This window comes from Delphinapterus leucas, chromosome 9 (genome assembly GCF_059928025.1).
Source record: "Delphinapterus leucas isolate spDelLeu-1000000601 "Yukka" chromosome 9, BTC_Dleu_Yukka2, whole genome shotgun sequence".
NCBI classification, from domain to species: Eukaryota; Metazoa; Chordata; class Mammalia; order Artiodactyla; family Monodontidae; genus Delphinapterus; species Delphinapterus leucas.
The window spans coordinates 91907898-91931172 of NC_143137.1; the positions used below are offsets into that span (position 1 = coordinate 91907898).

The following is a 23275-nucleotide window of genomic DNA, read 5'->3' on the forward strand; positions in this document are numbered from 1 at the left end:
GAGTCATAGTATTCAGGTGCTGTACACCTGAAAGTACCAATATTGTAAATCAACTATGCTTTAACTTTAAAAAAAAGAAACAAGGAGAATGTTAAATGAAAAAACTTTAAATGAAGAATTTTTTTTTCTTTTGACTCACAACCTAAAGAAAGACCAAAGAAGCCAGCAATTAGATAATCTAGATCCCACTCTGTACGGTGTCCTTTATAATATCAAGCATCTTAGAGAATACCCAACAGTTCGGGGTTACATAGACGCAAATAACATTTTGATACGTAAATATCACCACTGGGAACATGTTATTCTACTTTTCCTGTAGTTTGTCACTTTTGTTTTTTAAAAACAGCATTATGGAGATATAACTGACATGCAATAAACCGCACGTATTTAAATCTGGCAAAGTTGTGACACAGGTATGCACTCATGAAACCTTCGCCACGGTCGATATAATGAATGTATTTATCAGCCCTGAAAGTTCCTTCACACCACTTTATAATCCCACCACACCATCCCTCTGCCCATCTCCAGGCAACCACTGGTCTGCTTTCTGCCCCTACAGATTTATTTGCATTTTCTAGAATTTTATATAAATGCAACCATATAATATGTAGCCCTTTGAGTCTGGCTTCTTTCACTTAACATGATAGATCTGAGATCCATCCACGTTTCAGTGTGTTTCAAAAGTTCATTCCTTTCTATTGATGATTAGAATGCCATCATATGGGTATATCACATTTTGTTTATCCATTCACTTGTAGATGAGGCATATAGACTGCTCCCACTTTGGGGCTATCATAAATAAAAGTTAAGTGAACATTCACGTACAAGTCTTTGGATGAGCATATGCTTTCATTTCCTAAGGGTGAATGCCTGGATCAGATAGTAGGTGCATGTTTAATGTTTTATAAAACTGCTCAACTGTTTTCCAAAGAGGTTACACCATTTTGCATTTCCACCAGTAGCATGAGTTCCAGTTTCTCTATACCCTCACCAACACCTGGTACGGTCTGTCTTTCAGTGTAATTTTAGCCACTCTAAGAGGTGTTTAATGGTATGTGTTATTCCATTTTACTTAGCTTTTGTTGGTTTAATTGATAGAAAGGGGGAAAATTCATGTTAAAACTAAGTGCAAACAGCTAATAGCTGCCCGTGAAAGTTATGGATTTCTTCTTACTAGAGATATAAACTAAGGACTGAACAACCACGTAATAAGAATACTATAGAAGAATTTCATGTCTTGGATGGACAGATAAACAAAATATCCTTTAAGTTCCCATTTATCATAATACATCATGATTCTATCAAATGCAAAAAACTTGGTGATTATAGACAAGAAATAATTTCTAGAAAAGACTCATAAAACGAAACAATTCATGGGACTAACATATACACACTACTATGTATAAAACAGATAACCGGGCTTCCCTGGTGGTGCAGTGGTTACGAATCCGCCTGCCAATGCAGGGGACACGGGTTCGAGCCCCGGTCCGGGAAGATCCACATGCCACAGAGGAACTAAGCCCATGCGCCACAACTACTGAGCCTGCACTCTAGAGCCCGCATGCCACAACTACTGAAGCCCGTGAGCCTAGAGCCTGTGCTCCGCAACAGGAGAAGCCACCGCAATGAGAAGCCCGTGCACCACAACGAAGAGTAGCCACAACTAGAGAAAGCCCGTGCACAGCAACGAAGACCCAACGCAGCCAAAAAAAAAAAAACCCAAAAAACAGATAACCAACATGGTCCTACTGTATAGCACAGGGAACTAGATTCAATGTCCTGTGATAAACCATAAGGGAAAAGAATATGAAAAATAATGTATATATATGTATAACTGAATCACTTTCCTGTACACTTGAAACTAACACAACATTGTAAATCAACTATACTCCAATTAAAAAACAAAACAAAACAATTCAGATAGAAAAGTAGAGCTTGTTTAAGGAAGAAGTAATACACCCTTATTTTGAAACATGCTCTGTAAGGGTTTCCCGAGACCTTTTAGTCTTTGGAAGTCTATTACTAACAAAACAAAACTCAAGGTATAAATGATTTGTTATTAAACTGTATACAGACACTTACACCCATATATAAAGCCCCTGCCTTCAAGTCCATGACACCTGATTTCCCATCACTGTTCTCATTTCACTTGCTTCCCTAAACAGCCCAAACTCCAAAGTCGGTCCTCAGGAAAACACTACTTTTCTTTTTCCTTCAGTCCTTCTGCCAAACCTGCTGCCTAAGTCTCTCTCATTGCACCTCCCCATCCATTCTTTCCTCTCCACTCCCTTATTCTTGAGCTACTGGAGGAAAAACAAAATGTATGTGTAGATGTAAAGTCTGTGATCAAAGTTCCCTGCCCTTAGTGATTCCCTATTTCACAGGAACCATCCATCACCTGGCCCAAACCCACTCCAACAGTCGAAAAATGCTCATTCATCCTTCAAGATTCACCTCAAATTTCACTTTCTCCCGCTTGCAAACTTCATCACTCCTCCTCCGAGTCTCCACACTGTTGACGATCCTTTTACTGTTCTGACTTTGTCATAAGCGCTTGATCCCCAAAGAAGCCCCAGCATGAGGCTCTCCTTTACCACAGAATAGAGTCCACAGGCTTTCTGACAATTAGGCTCCAGTCTACTACCACCCAGCTCAGAGTCAAGTTCCAAAAAAGTTACAATTACTTCAACCCTGACTATGAAATGGGTAGAGCACCAGGGTAATTTGGTGAAGAAATATTTAAAATTTTAGCTATTTAAGAGATATTTGCCCAAATGCAGTTACCACTTAAAGATCAGATATGACAACATTCTGTAAGCACGACACTTTATTTTCAATGAGAGAAGCATTCTTAAAGCTGAACCTGTTTCCTTACTCACCTCTGCACAGAGATGCTACCAAAGTTATCAACCTACCGATAAACACTTAATCCACACACTGGAGACTCTTTATGAAAAAAAATGCAGAAAATGGGAAACAGGACTTTCCTTGGCATCATTTCTCAGAAGTTTGATTTCCATTTAAGTAATTCTCACCTCATTGGACATACTTATCACTCAAGATACTGAGTCCAAATATAGAAAACAGATTCTTTAAACACATAAGAAGCTGAGACCTGTCAGTCAGTCTTAGACAGGTAGTACAGACACTGCCACATTTGAGCCAACAATGTACCACTTGGATAATATCAAAAGATACATGCCCTGCTTCCCAAGTAATGATGCCACACCTGGAATTGCACATACGGATGGGATGTGCTTCAGGTCGATAAACAAGTACCCTGCGACCAATAGTAGAGCAGGGTTTCTTTGATCACAGGTAGATAGCTTACATTTTTAGATCTGCTCCAAGGGTTCTTTTAATGAATAGTCACCCTACACTATTCTGGCTACATTATGAATGAGCCCCAAAGAGCTGGGCTCTTCAGGGTAATAATGAATGCCTGGGATCTGTATTTACTCTCGAAGAGATGGTCATGCCCACAGGATTCCCCATAATGTACACACAGTTACCCTGATGGAGGAAAGGAAGGTGTAAAACCCTGATTATCTGGAAGGTAGTCCAGATACATGGAACTTTACAGATTAGAACTATTGGTTCAGCCAAGTTCCATCAACTTCTCGCTATTCATCAGCTTTGATGTTGAGCACCAAGGATGCAGAGAGAAATGAGAGAAACCGCCCTCAGGAACACACATTCTCTGGACGGAATGACCTCGACACAGATGCAAATAACCTCGGCAAAAGTACCGTATTTTCCAGAAGTGGAGGTGCCAGGGAGAAGGAGATGCTTAAACCATGGGAAGGATAAAAGAGGTATTCGTGAATATTAAAGATGCAATCTGAGAAGCTCAAAGGAACCCTCAGTTTTCAGGATTACACTGGCCAAGAGAGAGAAGATAAGCTTTTCTTCTGCTGAAACATAAAAATAAAGATGGGTGATCCTATAATCAACATTTATATATCAATACCAAGGAAAGAGAAAAGAGGAGCTGATTTATATTAGAGATAAATTCCTCTAAGACAAAGAGAGCACACAAAAGGCCGGGAATGCAAATCCGAAAGATGGCTGAGTCCCAAAGCCCAGGGGGAGAAATGAGACCATGGTCACTCCCAGGCAGGATCCAGTCACAAAAACATCTTTTTCAACCTCAGGGTTGAAAAAGATATGCGAGGAAGGCCTGGAATGAGCTGGAAGAGGCGAGTAGAACAGCAAGCGGGCAGGGAATAGAGAACCAAAGCAGCTCAAGCTCAGTTTCCCTCCAGTTTCCTGACTCGGCACCTTTTGTATCTACAATGATCTCCGAAGTCTCCTCAGCTTCTGCATTCTCTTGACTTTATTGATTCTCCATAGGAACTAGGAAAAGTCTGAGTATATCTTAAAAACTCGCCAAGTATCACTGAATAAAAGGCTTACTTTCCATAAGTAAGAGTTAAGGTTCTGATCTCAATACAAACATTTTTAATTATAAATCCAGTGGGGTGTGAGGGTTGAATAATACACAGGAGAGCAGAGATCTGACTCCCAGATGCCCTCCTGAGAGGTTAAGTAATGACAGAAAAAGAACCAGTTCCATGAGTATGTTTCAAGAAGATATTATCAGCTGATACGCTCACTGGGTACCAAACAGCCACAGAGACAAGAGAGAGGGAGAGAAAGAGGGGAGCGGTACAGTAGGAGACATGGCCCCTCCCCTCCAAAACCTTGAATATGAACATGAAGCTGGAACTGACACTATGACAGATTAACACTGCAAGTGAAAATAGCAATAATTCAGGAGTTCAAAGGAGAGGTCACTTCAGTACAAGCACATCGCAGAAAGAACAGGACTTAATGGAAGAAGGGCATCCTTGGAATGTGTGATTAAAAGGCTGGAACAAGCATGTCCAAGTCAATAACCAGAAGACGGTGAGTGGATCAGAATGACTGGAGAGGGAAGAAACTAAAACTAAGATTGGAAACGTAGGTTTCGGCCATACGACAAGGGTCTTAGCCACAGATTAGGACTTGATCTGGGAAGTTGTGAGGAGCTGTCCAGGGTTCTCAAAGACACAGGGATTGAACTGATGAGTGGGGAAGATAAGCAGAAATAAAAAGAACTCTTAAGAGGGTGTTAAAATACCGTAGTGTGAGCTAGTTTTCACAGAAATCTGGGTTTTTAATACCACACGACCATAAGAAGTACCAAGGATCAGCAGTAAGTAAAAGAGTGTGTTAGTCTAATCCCAAATCAAAAACAGCAATAGAAATAGCAAAAGATGGGAATTCCCTGGCGGTCCAGTGGGAGCTAAGATCCTGCAAGCCATGCGGCACAGCCAAATTAAAAAAAAATAGACATAGCAAAAGACGCTACTATCTGGAGTTCAAGGAGAATCCTGAAACCACCTCTTCTTTAAGAGATTAATTTTTTAAATTCCATATTTATCTTAATATAAAATGCCTAATAAGCCCCTGTTCTATTTTGTTTTCCTATTCCTTTCTTTTTTGGAACGATCTATTTTGTAAGTATTTACCTAATGTCTTCTGCCATGGCATGATGACAGCCAAACCTTTTCATTTCCTATTTCTAGCAAAGAAAGAAAACACATAAAGGTAAAGAGCAGAGATTTATTTGGTCAGTGGACTTCTTTGCTCTCCCTCTAGCGCACTTAATAAAGATTTAAAACATATGGAATAATGCTCCAAAATAATTTGCTCACTGCTTCAAAGTACAATAAGTACTCTTAATTAGTAAGCCATAAATTAATATGCTTAAGGAAAGTGGAGGCTATTAAAGAGAAAGTAACTACTATGATTAATGACATCATATGGGCATAGATGCCATGTGGGAATTTAAAAGGAATTTGAGATCCTCTAAGGATTTTGAAGTCATATGTTACATACTGTGTAAGCAATTGAGACACCCATTATTCAGGAGAATATGGCTTGATCTATATTCAAGAAGGCAATTTTCTTAGCAACTTGAGCCCCTTTACCTGAGAAGCTAGACCTATTTTAATTTTATTCTGTGATTTCAGTAAAATTGAACTTTATCAATTAAATCTGAATTAACATAAAGTTACACCTAGGGGAAAAAAATCTTTAAAAAACACACGTGTGGCTAAAGCATGTTAATTAACATATATTCTGAATATCCTTTCAGATGGACTGAAATCTGAATATCAACACGCAAAATAAATCATCACCCTAGTGGTTTTTGCTTTTGATCCACAAAAGAACAGTCATGAATGGTTGGGTAGCACAGAATCCTCTCTATCAAACTTTTTATGTAATTATAGAAGAATACACAGCTGTCAGAATAATCTTAGCGGCATGATTCATTTATATCAAGATCTCTGAACAAGATACCAACCTAGGAAATGTTCTGGGATTTAGAAGTAAGTAGAGTAAAGGGCTGCTTCAACAAAGGATAATTTGAACACTGCTCAAGGTCAAAGAGACATACACGTGTATAGGTATTTCTGTACGTGTGTGTGCATGTTATTGAGGTATAACTCGTATAGAATAAAGGGCACAAATCTCAAATGTGCAGCTCAGTGATTTTTACATATGTATATTCCTGGGAAACCACCAAGATAGGGACTATTATCAACACTTCAGAAGATCCTTCCTGTGCTCTCTCCCAGGTCAACTCATTATCTGACCTCTATCAGCACAGTATGATTTTGCCTTCTCTTAACCATCATATAAAAGGAATCATACAACATGTACATATTTGTGTCTGGCTTCTTTGGCTGAACATTAAGACCGTGAAATTCATCCATGTTTGTTGCAGGTAGCAATAGTTTGTTCTTTTTAATTGCTAAGAATATACCATCATTTGCTTATCCATTCTACTACTGATGAACATTTGGGTTGTTTCCAGTTTGGAGTTATTACAAATCAAGCTACTATTAACACTCTTCTACACATATATTTTTTGGGGACATATGCACTGTATTCCATTCTCTTGATGTATACTTTGAACTTCTGGGTCATTAGGAAGGCATATGCTTAGCTTTTGTAGAGTGCGCTAAACAGTATTTCTCCTGAAATATTAATGGAAAAACGAATCACTTTCTTCAACATGCAGAATGATTTGTTTAGTTATTTCTTCTTTTGTATCATACACACTTAAAGTTACACAGCCTTTAATGTAATGATTCCGTTCCAACACAAATAGCAGAATCATCTGGGAAACCTTTTAAAAATAAAGATTCCTCTATGTCTCCACCCTCTGCCAAACAAAACCCTATTGATAGGTGAGAATTTTGAACTACTGCTTCGTGACTTTACTACTGCATTCAAAAGCTATAAATGCAGTGAATGGGTTGAGGAGACGTTTCTTGAGAGAATTTTTTTTTAATGTTATGCAAGTATAAGGTATTATTATGTTATCTAATTTTAATTCATTTAAATTAGTTTCACCTAGAAGTAAAGACTAAAGTCAGAGGTGTTAATTCACTAGTCTTTTTTTTTAATACTTGTTTCACTCTCGCTGCATTTCTAATGAAGAAAACAGTTCCTGATTGAATGTGGCAATCATTACATCCAAAGAAAATCTGCAAATTCAAGCCATAAGTGTTTTTAGAATTGAAAAAATCCTTTTTTAAGAGCACTGATACGGAGCCCCCAAAAGCAGCCACATCACCAGAAACAGGAAAATTAAAAAAATAAAGGAAAAAACTCATCTGAGATGAGAAGCTGAAGATTAAGGCTCCTCTCAAAAGATAATGACATCCTGAAATCTGTCACCTGGAAGTCATATACCTCATAAGGTAATGGTCATGAAGACCCAAGGCCTCATGAAAAACTTCTCCACAGCAGACTATTAAATTCTTGTGTGAGGTAAACAAACAAACAGAGCACCAAACCATCTTCCTCTCCTGCCCAAAAATAAGTGCAAAGCTATAAAGAACTTAATTTTCAAAGACGTCATAAAGGCAGGACTGAAAATAAAGAACCAGGAATTACCTGGAAAAGGACGCAGGATATACCTGACATAAAACTGACATCAGAAAAGATAAAGCTGAAGGCTTATACTGAATAGACACAAGGACCGCATGAATGAATGGGTAAAGAAAGACACGAATCAACTCGTACAGTATTTCTCCTGGTTTCTCTTTTGGCCATGGAACCAGCAGTGTTTGTCCTGTGAACCTCAGCAATCGAGTAATTTCTATATAAGATTAAAAAGACTTACTGAGAAGCAGAGTTGAACAGAATCATTAAACTGGAGCCGTAAATTTAAGAGACCATGCAGGCAAGCTCTTTTTTCAAGGTGAGGAGATATGGGTGACACCATAAAAAAGAGCTCTGCCTAGCACCAGCTCCCATTTTAATGCATGGTAATGGGAAGCCCAAATGTTTATTAAATCATCAAAATGGGTGGCCAGTGTCCAGGAGGGAGAAGACAGAGGTTCAAAAGTATCCTCTTGTCTGAAAGGGATGCCGAAGCCAAACAAGAACCCACCCAAATATTTTTCTGTCACAAAACTATTTTTCTGTCAGGCAAAAATATCTGCCTGATGGATCAGTGGTTAGAGCACACAATTCCCTTCCAGGACCATTCCAAAGATTCCAGGGATACTGTCATCACCTGTGGTTCCGTTTCTTTTAAGCAAAACAAAGCAACCTGGTACCTTTAATAGATAACGTATCAGCTTCAGAAACTGTGGTGTCCTTTGTAAACTACACCAATACCTTATGATGGATCTTTCAACAAGCGCTGACGCTTTCTTCAGAAAAAGGAATATGTTCTCCAAAATGACCACCTTTTTCATCCCAAAGGGTCACATTCACACAACCACGGACACTTGATACTTTCTCGGCCCATCTTAAACACCAAAATCAAGCTTCAGATTCAACACTTCCTTCATCCTTGGTGATTCCAAATCACAATTAAAGAAATAAAAAGCCTGGCTCTTCTCTTTTAGTCAATATAATCCCCTAAGAGTCCAACTCGCAGAACATTCACATAAAATATTAGCTTTATATATTTAGAAGAGATAAACTGAAACAGCAAGGTGATCAATCAATTTTCAATTACATTTGGCATCTGGAGAAGATTATGGGGCATGTACTTACAATCGACATTAGTCATCAAATGAGGGGGTTCACACTTTAAGGATTCCACAAACCCCCAGAGTATGTAAATTAGCACCATTAATCACCAATAAAAGCAATCTTTTTTTTTGATTAACAATTCATCTAGACATTCTACACTGTTACAGTTTAAAACAAATACACATAGGAGTATTTTAAATGCTTCATTTAAAGCCAAATGGATGACTATAATTAACTAAAGAACTGCAATTAAACAGATTCATAAAAATAAATTTTTAAAAGGAGTTTATATAGCAGATATGCAGTGAAAATAGATTATGTATAAATACAGACCTCTTTCTTTGTAAGTTCACCTTTAAAACTTTTTAGCACAGGTTACAAAGTTCAGAGTTGAACTCTTAGCACTCCGATTTCATCGATAAAGATCCTTTATGCTCTAAAAACAAATGGCTAAAACAAATATTTCAAAGCACGGATTTCAGCATGAAATTTAGCTCGCACATTATTTTATACTGGATACTTACTATATCAAACTTCTGAGTGATGTTCCCCTGGACATCCAGTAAATAAACCTTGCCATAATGTGTGCCCAGTGCCAAGAACTGTAAGAAGAACAGAGGGGTACAGGGGTCAGTTTCTTTGTCTTTTTTTTTTTTTTAAAGGGCATATGCGTTGTTTTTTTTTAAACAAGATGTTGGGGGGTAGGAGTTTATTAATTAATTTATTTATTTTTGCTGTGTGGGGTCTTCGTTTCTGTGCGAGGGCTTTCTCTAGTTGCGGCAAGCGGGGGCCACTCTTCATCGCGGTGCGCGGGCTTCTCGCTATCGTGGCCCCTCCTGTTGTAGAGCAGGGGCTCCAGACGCGCAGTAGCAGTAGTTGTGGCACACGGGCTTAGTTGCTCCGCGGCATGTGGGATCCTCCCAGACCAGGGCTTGAACCCGTGTCCCCTGCATTAGCAGGCAGATTCTCAGCCACCGGGCCACCAGGGAAGCCTCAGGGGTCAGTTTCTTAATGGACCATTCATACATAATTAGTAATAAAACCATATGCAAAGTCAAGACACTTAATGTGTAAGTGATCTGCGATGCCTCGGAAGGCGCACATTCCTTTGAGAAGGCTTGTTTCCAGCTTGGAGGAAATCACAGAACAGGGCCTTCTTTCTTGGGATCATGCAAGCTAGCTGTCAGAATGACTCACGAGGACCCTCATCTACTGACAACTAATGGTGTGCATGCGGCCTGTACACAATGCCCTGATGGACTGAGGCAGCAAATTAAAATTCAGCTGTGAACGTATGACCAACCCACGGTTGAACTCAGCGTCTGAAGGGAATGATTTGTAAACTCCCCTTAATTTACGGCAACTGCGTAAATCTGTGCTATCACTTAAGTTCAACATACACATACACATACATACACACACACACACACACACACACACAAACAACAAAGTAATCTTATTTAGGAAGGAAAATCCATGCCACACTGAGATGCAAAAGCTCAGATGTACTTATACTGTCATCGTGAGAATGCCTCTCTAAAAGTAAACGTGTGATATTAAGTGTCAATGTTTATTTTTGAGTGCAAAAAAGAAAAAAGTCCTTTTCTGTCACAGAAATAACTGTTGAGCTTTATATTCATTTTATGACATAAAACTAGTTCATAACTCCCACTGTTTCTTTAATTGTTTGAACTAACCCTAAAGAAATGAGAAGAAACTTTAGGACTACCTGAAATAGGACATGAGATTTATCTTCCCTTTTATCTCTCTAAGCAGTACTCAGAGAGTTCCAAATTCTCTGTATTTTGTTGCATGTGAACATGCTTCATCGCAACCTAGAACGAAATGCTTAAATTTATAGGCACTACTAAGCTTTTCAGTCAAGCAGCACAATCTTGAAAAAATTAACCTTACAGAAAGTCAAGATTTAAAAGGATTTCTCAGAATGGAATTACTGAAAATGAAATTTCAGATCAGGCGCTTAAAATATAAAGCTACATTAAAGAGGCGTCACAAAAAAGAAAAGAAGGGGGTTCATTAGAAATTCAGTCCCTGCAATGCCTTTCACTCCTGCAAGGTTGCCTTTTTTTCAGGAAGAAAAAAAAGTCCCCCGGGTAAAAAAAATCAATACTGGTTAATAAAACATCAGGTGTGCAGACATAACTAGGTGTGACGATTCCACTGCACAGGGCTGCCTGAATGCACAAGGTGCCAGGCCGATTACTCATCCAGGGCAGACAACAAGGCTGCTGAAAACAGGATGTCGGGGCCCTGGAAAGGGCAGGGGAAGAGGTAATTTTGCGGGGGGGGGGGGAATGAGTCTGAATATTTAAACCAAACAGGGCTGTTTCCTCCAAAGCAAAAGAACATTCTAATTAGAAACAGAGGACTCAGAGGGGTGTAATTTCTTCTCCACAGTGACACTCTGACAATATCTGAATACAAAAATACCACATAATACTAGCTACAAACAATACTCCATTCTGAGGCCACCTATGGTAAAAGAATGAATGGGTTTTAAAAGCTCACTACACCCAAGTACTCGACAGTATTGACTCTCCTCATAAACACTGTATTTACTTTGTTAGAAAACTAAGGGAGGGACTTTCCCGGCGGTCCAGTGGTTAAGGCTCCACGCTGCCAATGAAGGGGGCACAGGTTCGATCCCCGGTCGGGAAACTAAGATCCCACATGCTGCATGGCGCGGCCAAAAGTCAAAAAAAAAGAAAGAAAGAAAACCAAGAGGGCCAATGCTTTAATACTGGGTCATTCTCTGATATCTCTGTGAAGGCCATTCTTGAACTTCCAATTATATTTTATCAAAGTTTTAAAGGTTCTATACAGAGTACTTTACCCCAAATATTAATTCGTTCCTTTTTTCTTTTCAAAATTACTAGTTTAATTCATTTAACACTTAAGACAGAAAGGAAACATAAAATAATTATTTTGATTGTATGATTTCAACCTAAAACTATAATTACTTTAGAACATCTTTGAAAAAAAAATGCAGTGGTTTTTATAACAAGCTACCTTTTGTTTAGGAAAACATTTCATCATTTGGATTAGATCAATTATTGTTGCTCCCTTTTAGAAATAACTTTATGTGCTCTTAAAACAATCAAGTTTGATAAGGCAATCATATAGTTCTTAAAAATTTAACTACCAAAATTATTAATGAGTCATACTTTCATTTGCTAATGAAATGAAAGTTTTTAAGTTGCTTTCGACTACTTAAAATACAAGGGAAAAAATGCAGAATTGGCCACAAATCACAAACATAAATATAAATCCTTTAAATATGACCCTCCTGCCAGACATGAAAAGCTCTGTGCTTTTGTAACTATTGAATTTTTTTTCTTTTAACCTGAGAGCACTTAAAATCCAGCATGGGCAAAGAATAAACATAATTTAATCAGTCCCTTTCCTGTTTAAATACAGAAACTTGACTCATTTTATAAACTATCATTTGGGCATTGAATCCTTCTGAACCATCCACTAGCATAACTGCTTTTCCTTTGAACAGTTGGACTTTTTGTAAGTAAACAGGTAGAAGAAGCAATAAGCAGTCTTTTGGACACCACGAAAGAAACAAGAAGTAGCACATTTCAAATGTGTTCAGCTGTACAGTAATATCTATGTTTCACCTAGCACTTTATAGCATTCAAAGAAAGCATTAGAGCGTGGATGCCTTCAATTACACATAAGGAAATAAGTTCTGGGAGTTGATGTGACTTCCCTGGAGACAGTCAATGAGTGGCAGAGCTAGGGCCAGAATTAAGAGCTAAAATACTCTCAACTGGATCAGAAGCCTGGTAGATAGAAACACGAGCCTCAGATCAAGAGTGCGTGTTCTCAAACTTGGTCTGACTACAGTTCCCACCGTCAGGCTCCTTGGCCAAGTTGGATTAAGTATGGTGTTAATAAAGTTTGACCTCTGGGGAGGCAAACTTTGTTCTCCTTTTCATCAATTTGGTGGTTTATTCAACACACACACACACACACACACACACACACACACAAAGCACCTATGATATGCCTAGACGATAAGCACGTATGACTTAAAAGGATGATGGTAAAATGAGACAGAGACAGAAATAAAAAACTGATTAAGATTAAATTTTTAGAGTATGCTTTAAAAGTAAGTAAAATTGACTCGTGAACAACACAGGTTTGAACTGGGAGGGTCCACTTAGACACAGATTTTTTTCCATAGTAGATAGTTGGCCTTTGAACAACCTGGGGTCGGTTAGGGGCACCCACCCTTCCTGCAGTTGCAAATGTACATATAACTTATAGCTGGCCCTCTAGATCCACGGTTCCTCCAGATCAGTGGTTCTACAGCCACAGATTCAACCAACCAGGGACCGTGTAGTATTTACTACTGAAAAAATCCATGTATACGTGGACCCCGTGCAGTTCTAATCCATGTTGCTCAAGGGTCAACTTTGAAGGAGGAGTGTTAGACAGCAGACACTGAGGCAGATGGGGCAGGCTTGTGGTAAAGACCATTTTAGACAGCGTGGATACAACTTGCACAAAGGCATGTAGTCACATAAAAAGCAGGACAAAGGCAAAAAAATCACAAATAGTTTTATATGGTGGAAGCATCCAGGGCAGGAGACAGGCAATGAGATTGGCAAGGTTGGTTAACAGGAGACTTCTGAATTTCTTTTTTTTTTAAACTTTTCAGACTTCATCTTGCGTGTAATGAGAGCCATTGAAGGGTTTTATTTATTTATTTATCTATTTATTTAATTTTGGCTGCATTGGGTCTTTGTTGCTGCGCGCGGGCTTTCTCTAGTTGCAGCGAGCGGGGGCTACTCTTGGTTGCAGCTCGCAGGCGTCTCATTGCGGTGGCTTCTCTTGTTGAGGAGCACGGGCTCTAGGCATGCGGGCTTCAGTAGTTGTGGCTCGCAGGCTCTAGAGCGCAGGCTCAGTAGCTGTGGTGCACGGGCTTAGTTGCTCCGCAGCGTGTGGGATCTTCCCGAACTAGGGCTCGAACCTGTGTCCCCTGCATTGGCAGGCGGATTCTTAACCACTGCACCACCGGGGAATATTTATGGAGAGATGAAAGGTAACAAAGTGAGTGTGTGTTTGGGGGGGTGGGGGTGGGGGAGTGTGTCCAAATCATGAAGACACCAGGAAGCCAATACAGAATTCTAGGAAGGGGGAGTACATGATCAGATCTGAATTCCTGGAAGATTAGAAGTGTAGAAGTGTAGAAAGAAGTGTTAAAAATGGACTAGGATGAAATCAAATCTGAAAGAAAATAGATTGGTCCACGGTGTGTTCATTAGTTCCAGGGAGAAATGATGAATGCCTGTACTAAAAGATCTTTGACTCAGCATGGGAGTAGACTCAAGCAGGTGACATGGGGGTAGAATCCAGGCAGAAGAGATGTTGTGAGTAAGAAGAGTCAGGAGTTGCTGCCAGACCATCGCACTTGTGGCAGAAAGTGGTCAGATATGGGGCCAATCACACAAGGAGGCAAGATCTCAGAGGACCTTAAACACCACATGAAGGAGCTCACACTTTTATTTACTGGATGATGAAAATCAGATCTGGGTAGAAAAACGAGAGGCACACAAGTACAGCCAGGAGAAGATGAGGGCCTTGGCTAGGGCAGGGGTGGTGAGAGAACCACCAGGACTTAGGGAATGACTGGGCAGAAGGAGAGAAGGAGTCAGCTTTGGCTTTAGGTGATGCCACCAAATGGGGCAGAGAACCCAAAAACTACAGAGGCAAGGGAAGGAAGGGAAAAGAAGATGAGCTCATTATGGACATGGTGAGTCTCAGGTAAAAACAAAACCAAAGGTAGAGCTGTGTAGGAGGCACCTGGATAAATAAGCACGCTATTCTTGGAAGGGTCAGGGTGGAGGTGGCCACAGAAATCAAGAAATTTAAATATCAAGAAGAGTACAGTGGCGCAGTGGTTAAGAATCCGCCTGCCAATGCAAGGGACACGAGTTCGAGCCCTGGTCCAGGAAGATCCCACATGCCGTGGAGCAGCTAAGCCCGTACGCCACAACTACTGAGTCTGCGCTCTAGAGCCCGCAAGCCACAACTACTGAAGCCCGCTTGCTCGGCAACAAGAGAAGCCACCGCAATGAGAAGCCCACGCACTGCAACGAAGAGTAGCCCCCACTCGCCACAACTAGAGAAAGCCCGTGTGCAGCAACGAAGACCCAACGCGGCCAAATAAATTTTTAAAAAAAAGAAAAGTACACATTTAGAAGACATGTGGCCAATGGACCAAATCTTGGGAAAACCAACATGTAAGGGAAAAGTAGAGGTGAAAGAAACTGAAAGAAAACCAGAAGGGAATAACAGAAGTGATCAAGAAAGTCATAAGAAAATGGTGTCATGATAAGGAAGTTTTAAGAAAGGTGAGATCCACAGTGTCAAAAGCATCGAAATTTCCACAAATTGGTGAATGGACAAAGTGTGTTCTGTCCATACAGTGGAATATTATCCAGCAATAAGGAGGAATGAAGTGTTGATACGTGCTCCGTCACAAGTGAACCTCAAAAACATGATAGTAACTGTAAGAAGCCAGACACAAGAGACCAAACAATGTATGATTCCATGTACATGAAACATGCAAAAAAGGTTCATTCATAGAATCAGAAATTAGATCAGTAGTCACGTGGGGCTAGAGTTATGTCTGCTCCATGACATAGACTGATCGCTAGGAGAGAAGGGAGGAAATGAGGGGAGGGGAAGTAAAGAAGTGGACAAAAAGGTCCTAGAGCAGGGGGAAGAACAGCTCCTGTGGGGAAGGATGGGTGTGGATTCAGATGAGCTGGGAAAGGGGTCAGGAATTGACGCTGATCATGCTTGGTAGTTTCCATTTTCTTAATTAAATGGAAATGACATCATCCTCTGAGAGTGAAGGGATTGTGGCTGAAGAGGCGGATTGGGGACTGGAGGAGCTGACGAAGGACAAATAAATATCAGCCCTTTCAGTGGCATGTGCACCTCGGCACGCAACGTGTACCGGCACGTGGCGGGCGGCTTTGGTCATCTGAGCACTGACTCGGAGCTGAGAGTGTAGACGGGGGGCACATGAGGGTCAGGGCCATTAGAGAATTGAATCTGCTCGTAAAGTTAACTTAGGATAGTTGACCACTTGACAGAAAGAAAGAGAAAGAATGGATTAGAGATCAGGGCTCCACACAGTCACAAAACAGGGTTAGTGGGAAGATGAACACAATAGCTTCAAGGAACAAAGGATAAGAGAGCGTTGCCCAAAAGATCCTCAAGTCCCAGGGATGGACACCCTCTAGAGTGTGGCCTTAAGGGTAGAGAGATGAAACGGGGCCGAAGGAGGGGGTTTCTGGAAAAACAAAACAGACAGCACATATACTACTGCCGTGCTGAGCAAGTGCAGGAATCTGTTTACAATGGAATGAAATTGGTAGTAAAGGGGAACTGGGTGGAGGTAAGGAGGAGGATGGGACAATACTGCTGGTAACAAAGGGATAAAGCCAGGAGATGGATCAGAACTGGGGGTCTGCCTTTTGTGGAGGTACCAAGGCTCACTCACAGGGCTGATAGGGAAGACAAGCAATGGGTGAAACTCACTCACAGGGCAGATAGGGAAGACAGAGCAATGGGTGAAACTCCCTGGCCTCTGATATTCCAATTATGACCCAGATTGTTTTGGTCTAAGAATGGGCTAAGCATCCTGTATAGTACTTAGCCTGGATTCAGAAAGTTGGTGGAGGGGGCTTTGTTATAGCAAAGACCCAGATGTGGCATCTATTCATTCATTCATATAATAGATAAGTAATCATCTGGGGTCTTGCTGCTGATTCCTAAGGCCTCCAATGGAATCTCTTCTACTTTCACGAAAGCAATGAGCTCCACAATACTTCTCATCTTAACACTTTCCTACTCCACTACTTAAGAGCTGAGGAATTAAGCGCTAGGGTTTCCCAGAGCCACTTGCTACAAACCTTTCACATCCATCATCGTCTGAATCCTACTTGATATACCCTTGCAGTGGCTGGTGTGTGTGTGTACAAGTACATTTATATAATATCTCTGGTTGTTGTTTTGTTTTTTTGTTGGTGAGAAAGGAGAGAGGAAGAATGGAAAGGAGACACGATTACTGTAAAAAAACAAAAAACAAACAAACAAAAAAACATGCAAAGCACCCAGACTCCAAAGTATCAACAAACTTACCACAGAAACAACTCACAGCAGAATCCTCTACATGGGCCACCTTACCTTGTCGTGGACTGTCATGCAGCTAGCGGCATCCTTCTGAAGGATTTCAGTTACCCCATTGGAGAGCCTTTCATACTTCAGTTTGGGCTCCTCTTCACTCTCTTCTTCCTGCACAGAGAGCAGAGAAAATGACAGCCCTCAAGGACTTATCTGAAAGACTCAAAGACTCAAAACACACATTGTAAGGGGGAACCAGAGATGGTTCCCTTAATGACTGTCAGCAACCCAACTACAGCTAAAGGTTAAGATCCTCATGTTTCATTTTTCCAACTGGTCTATCAACTGCTACAACTTCAATGGCAGAATAAATTCAAAAGCTGGAAAGAGGACTATATATACTCACTGCTGACAAAAGTCAACTTTAGCATATTAAATACAATACTGTCTGTCTGACTACGCAAACAAAGTCAATAAATAGCGTATGGGCAAAATGGTTGTCAGTGTGCCCTAATGGACATAAAACACAGCAGTGAGACAGGAATATAATAAACCTCTAAAAGACATGAATTTTGCATTTCAAGATTACAAGTACTTTTGTCAGATTTGAGAATATCTCATGCTAATTAGAAAAATATAATTATAAAACTTAAGTCAAAGTGAAAGAAAATTAGAAATTTTATATAAAACTATATATTACTCTTCAGAAAAAATATTTTAATATTTATTTTATTTATTTATTTTGCGGTATGCGGGCCTCTCACTGCTGTGGCCTCTCCCGTTGCAGAGCACAGGCTCCGGACGCGCAGGCTCAGCAGCCATAGCTCACGGGCCTAGCCGCTCCGCGGCATGTGGGATCTTCCCAGACCGGGGCACGAACCCGTGTCCCCTGCATCGGCAGGTGGACTCTCAACCACTGCGCCACCAGGGAAGCCCAGAAAAATATAATTATAAAAATTAAGTCAAAGTGAGAGAAAATTAGAAATTTTATATAAAACAAACTATATATTACTCTTCAGAAAAAATATTTTAATATTTATTTTAAATAACTGCTAAACCATGAAGAGTCATTATTTAGTTTATGTTAGAATATTCACTGTTGACTCTCATTGTTATGTTAGAATATTCACTGTTGACTCAATCATTTTATATGTATTCAATATTATCACTAACTTTTTTTTTTTTTTTTTTTTTTTTTTTTTTTTTTTTTTTTTTTTTTTTTTTTTTTTGCGGTACGTGGGCCTCTCACTGTTGTGGCCTCTCCCATTGCGGAGCACAGGCTCCAGACGTGCAGGCTCAGCAGCCATGGCTCACGGGCCCAGCCGCTCCGCGGCATGTGGGATCATTCCCGGACCGGGGCACGAACCCGCGTCCCCTACATCGGCAGGCGGACTCTCAACCACTGCGCCACCAGGGAAGCCCTATCACTAACTTTATATGTTCAATTTCACTGTTGATACAGCATCATAAGACATCTTTAATCCTCAGAGTTATAAAATAAAGTTAGGAATCTATGTCGACTATAATGGCTATGAATTAATAAATCAAGGATAGTTATAAAAATTACTACAATCATTCAGAAAAATATTCCATTTTACTTCATCAGTATGTAATGAGAAACAAGAAAATATGCATATACCAACACCTATGATTGGATAAAGCTGGCCAAAAGAGAAGTTCACAAAAATAATCTAATCATTGATATTTCCTTCCAAAATAATTGTGTAGTCCTCACCTTCCTGCTAACATTTGGGTAGTTTGAGGCACATCAATGTTCTCACTTAGAATAACCAGGAAAGCTTAATGAACTATAGAGAAACATCACTATAAGGCATCAATTAAAGGGCTGCTGAGGCAACCTGAACTAGAAGGGTCAGGATTCCAAGATGGTGGACAAACCATGGAGAGGTGAGCTGGCATTCTACAGCCATTCTTCATGGAGGCATTTATCAACCAGAGGCTGAGAATCTCTGCCTAGAAAGATGGCCAGTCCTGGGAGGATGGAAAACAGCAAACGTTCTGGTACTTGTGGGGACTGGAGACCTAATGGGCTAAGACCCCAGTGGAAGACAGAGGCAAAGAAGTGAGTTTGTTACACAGCCACTTTTCCCCAAAGGACAACTGCAAATTTCCAAAGCTACATAAGGTATGAGACAAAAAAGCTAAACAGAAAGCATCAAAAATGCAAACTCACTGCCTTGATATGCTGGGAAGAGAAGAATTAGAGTTCAGGAGCCATCGGGAAATGAGATCCTGGTGAATGCCACAGGCTCTCATTTGGGACTCCTGGTCCCCAGGGGATAAGCACAATAGCTTCCCCAAACTTCTGTCTAGCTTCGACTCAGTTCAATCCCTGACTGGAGTGAGGTACATAACCCTCAACCCATCTGTCCAGTAAAGGAAAGGCTGACCCCTTGGAAAAAGAATACTATGGGGACTTCTACAATTCTTCACTTATAATACTGAGAATTCAATAAAAAATTACCAGGTGCACCACAAGACTGGACCAAATGACTGAAAATCAAGGAGAAAAAAATATTGTAAAAATGGACCCATGGGTGACCTACAGTTAGAAGAAAAGGACTTTAGAAAACTAGTATGTTCTGGAAGGAAGGAAGGGAGCGAGGGAGGGAGGGAGGAAAAGATGAATAAGACAGATGAAAAGGGAGATTTTCAACAGAGAACTGTAATCTGTAAAGAAGAATCAAATGAAAATTTTAGAACTGAAAAATGTAACTGAAATTAAGAATGCAATAGATGGCTCAACAGAAGATTAGCAAAGCAGAAGACAGGATTAGTGAGATGGAAAACAGGTCAAAAGATAGCCAAAGGGGGGACTTCCCTGGTGGTCCAGTGGGTAAGACTCTGTGCTCCCAATGCAGGGGGCCCAGGTTCGATCCCTGGTCAGGGAACTAGATCCCACACATATGCCACAACTAAGAACTCCACATGCCACAACTATGAGCCCGCATGACACAACTAAGACCTGGCACAGACAAAATAAATAAATAGATAAATAAATCTTAAAAAAAGATATCCAAAGGGAAGGCCAGAGAAGGAAAATGGATGGAAAATACAGAAAAATTATATGTGATATGTGGAACACAGGGAAAAGGGCTAACATACTTCAACACAATCCCACAAGGATAAAGAAAATGGGAAAATGGGAGGGAGGAAAGACAGGAAGAACATTTACAGAGGGAACAACTGAGAATTTTCAAAACTGATAAGACATCAACCCACAAGTTCAAAAAGCTCTGCAAACCCAAGCAAGAAATATGAAGAAAATCACACCTAGGCTCATCACAGTAAAAAGAAAATTATGTAGAAGAAAAATGACTTGCAGAGTAGTAAGTCCTGGGCCTCTTAAAGATTATAATACTAATAAACAGTCCCACAGAGACCACAAACTCAGATGCTTACAGAAGTCTTTACCCCTGGGACAAAGACCTGCAGCTCCACATGGAAAGGGGCTAATTTCTAGTTAAATAGAAAGGATGAGATATACCAAACATCATGCTACAGACTGAATAGGTATCTCATTTCATCCTGACTTTAAAAAAATTATGGAGAGTTGAATATCATTATCCCATTTTACAGATTTTCAGTAAAAACTGATGATCAGAAATTTTAGGTAATTTCCTTAAGATACACAGTGGGTAGAAAGTAAAGCCAAAATTCAAGTTCAGTTATGAATGCTCTAATGTCAATGTCTTATATAAAAACTCCTATAAAAATTACACTACAAATCACAACAGAAGCCTCCACAATTTTCATGCCTACAACTATAAACTATGGGATCAATAGGAAATGCTTAAAAATGTGTTTCTTTAGCAGGTGCATTAGTTATCTATAAATGCATAACATATTATTCCAACATTTACCGACTTAAAACAACAATAAATATGTATTATTTAACCGAGTTTCTGTGGGTAAACAATACAGAAGTGGCTTTGGCTGGGTGGTTCAGATTCAAGGTCTTTTATGGGGTTGCAGGGAAGGTGTGAGCTGGGCATCTGAAGAATTGACTGGGGTTAGAGTACTGGCTTCCCAGATGGCTCACTCAAGTGGGTGGCAAGTTGGGGCTGGCTGTTGGCAGGAGGCTTCAGTTGCTGGCCTCCTCGACTTCTCCAAAGGGCTGCTTGAGTGTCCTTAGGACGTGGCAGAGGTGGCTTCCCCAGAGTGATATGCATAGTGGAAATCCTAATGTTATATATGACCCAGCTTCAGAGGTCACACACTGATGCTTCTGCAATATTCCGTTGATGATGCAGGCCAGCGAGGATTCAGTGTGGGAAGGGAGGACATGAGGGCAGGAATAATAGGAGGTGAGGATCACCAGGGGCCATCATGCAGACTAGCTACAAGAGGAGTAGTAAAATTTTAAGAGCAATAAACCTGGTTTAATTTAAAAAATCAATATTCCATGTCTACTGATGAGCTGTCTTAAATTTTCTTCTCCAAGTATACACAAGCTATTAGTTGGTTATTTAGTAAAAGGGTGTTAAAATCAAAGATGGTCTACCTACTATTAACTTTCCACGAAGAACTCTAAGAACAGCCACAAAAGGAAGTATCATGTTCATGGTTCTTTAAAAGACCTACCCTTCTTTAAAAAGGTAACTGCGATAATCACCCCAACCCAAGGAGATGCTGCATGTCCAAAAGTGACCTGTTGTTAAAATATAATACCAAATAGCTAATTAACCAAGTCTTAAAAAACCTAGAAAAAAGAAAATTAGAAAAAGCAACAAATAAACACTTCTACTTATGTATCTACAAGCAAGAAATAGAAATCATTTCAAAGCTAACACTGAATGTAGCAAAGGCAGGATGTGTGCATTCTGAAGTAAATGTGTTAAATACAAATTGAATCCTGAATGTTAGTCTTTATAATAAGATGCCACATGTTGTTCAGGCCTAGACATCAAATGTGCATCCAATGTGAAAAGTTAATTCTAGCCTCTTGACTATTTTGCATAAAAGCACTCATCCACGGACCATTAGGTAAAGTTACGGTAAATAAGGTTTGCCTGTCTTATTTATAAGTGAAAACTAAATAATTTCTCGCACATAAATATACAAAAATAAATACTTTCACAGCACAGTTCACTGAAGCATTTGTGCTCGGCTTCGAAAACCATAAATAAAATGAAAACTCCAATATTAGGCACTTCACGTAGCATTTCACGCTTTTCTGACAGGTATCTTTTATGTTAAGTTAAAAGCGGGGTAAAGGTGAATTTTTAAAGGTGTTTTCTGCTTGCTGTAAACAAAGAAAATGGAAAGTGATTCAAAAATACAATTCGCGGAGGTTATTCCACTGCTGCAGACTATATATCACATTTTAAATAAAAAAACATTAAAAAAAACAGGTAGATTTCATAGAGTTTCACTGTAAAAATAAACAGAAAAAAGACTTTCATGCAATTTGAACTTCCATGGAAAACAACCCAGTGTTAATAAAAAGCAAATCAATAATTTTTGTTAAATTTTAATAATCTTGCAAGCCTACAAATAAAACCATCAACAGTCTGAGTTGAGATGACAGTTAACTGCGTTTCTATGACAACCTAGAGGAATAGTACAAGTCCTGACTTGCAGCTTAAGCGAAGATATGAACAGAGTGACATTTACCCATACAAGAAAAATCTGCAGCTTTCCTTTAAAAAGAATCAATTCCTCAACTAACATGGATTTTCACTAAGTGTATAGCACTTTTAATTAAAGACAGGTCCTTTAGATCATCCTATAGGACTCTAAAACACTATCTGAAAATAAATTTCTTATCACGGTCATTTTTTTACTGAGTTTTGAACTTAAAAGCGAAAAAATTGCTTTTGGGGACAACAGACTAAGGCAATTAAAGATTTCTGCCTCAAAAACTATTTAGTAATTTGTTACTAACACCACAGGGTACATTTACACAGAGGAAGTCCCGCCACCTAACTTAGACTTATGTAACCAACGAGAATATTGTACTTTTCACCTGATATTTTAAATTTTGTGTACAAGAAAAAATAGTTCGGTGTTTATAAGCAATTTTTCATACTGTTTTAAC

At 39.7% G+C, this 23275-nt stretch overlaps 1 protein-coding gene across 2 annotated transcripts in view; it reads right to left on the reverse strand.

Annotated features, from left to right (window-relative positions):
• The window catches only part of VPS41 (VPS41 subunit of HOPS complex), a 203150-nt gene that overhangs the window by 146023 nt on the left and 33852 nt on the right, over positions 1-23275 (reverse strand). For both annotated transcript variants that reach the window (XM_022593034.2, XM_022593037.2), the window contains 2 exons: positions 17278-17385; positions 9570-9647 (listed from right to left, as the gene is read on the reverse strand). In XM_022593034.2, the coding sequence (XP_022448742.1) occupies positions 9570-9647; positions 17278-17385 (186 nt within the window). The remainder of the gene's footprint in view (positions 1-9569; positions 9648-17277; positions 17386-23275) is intronic.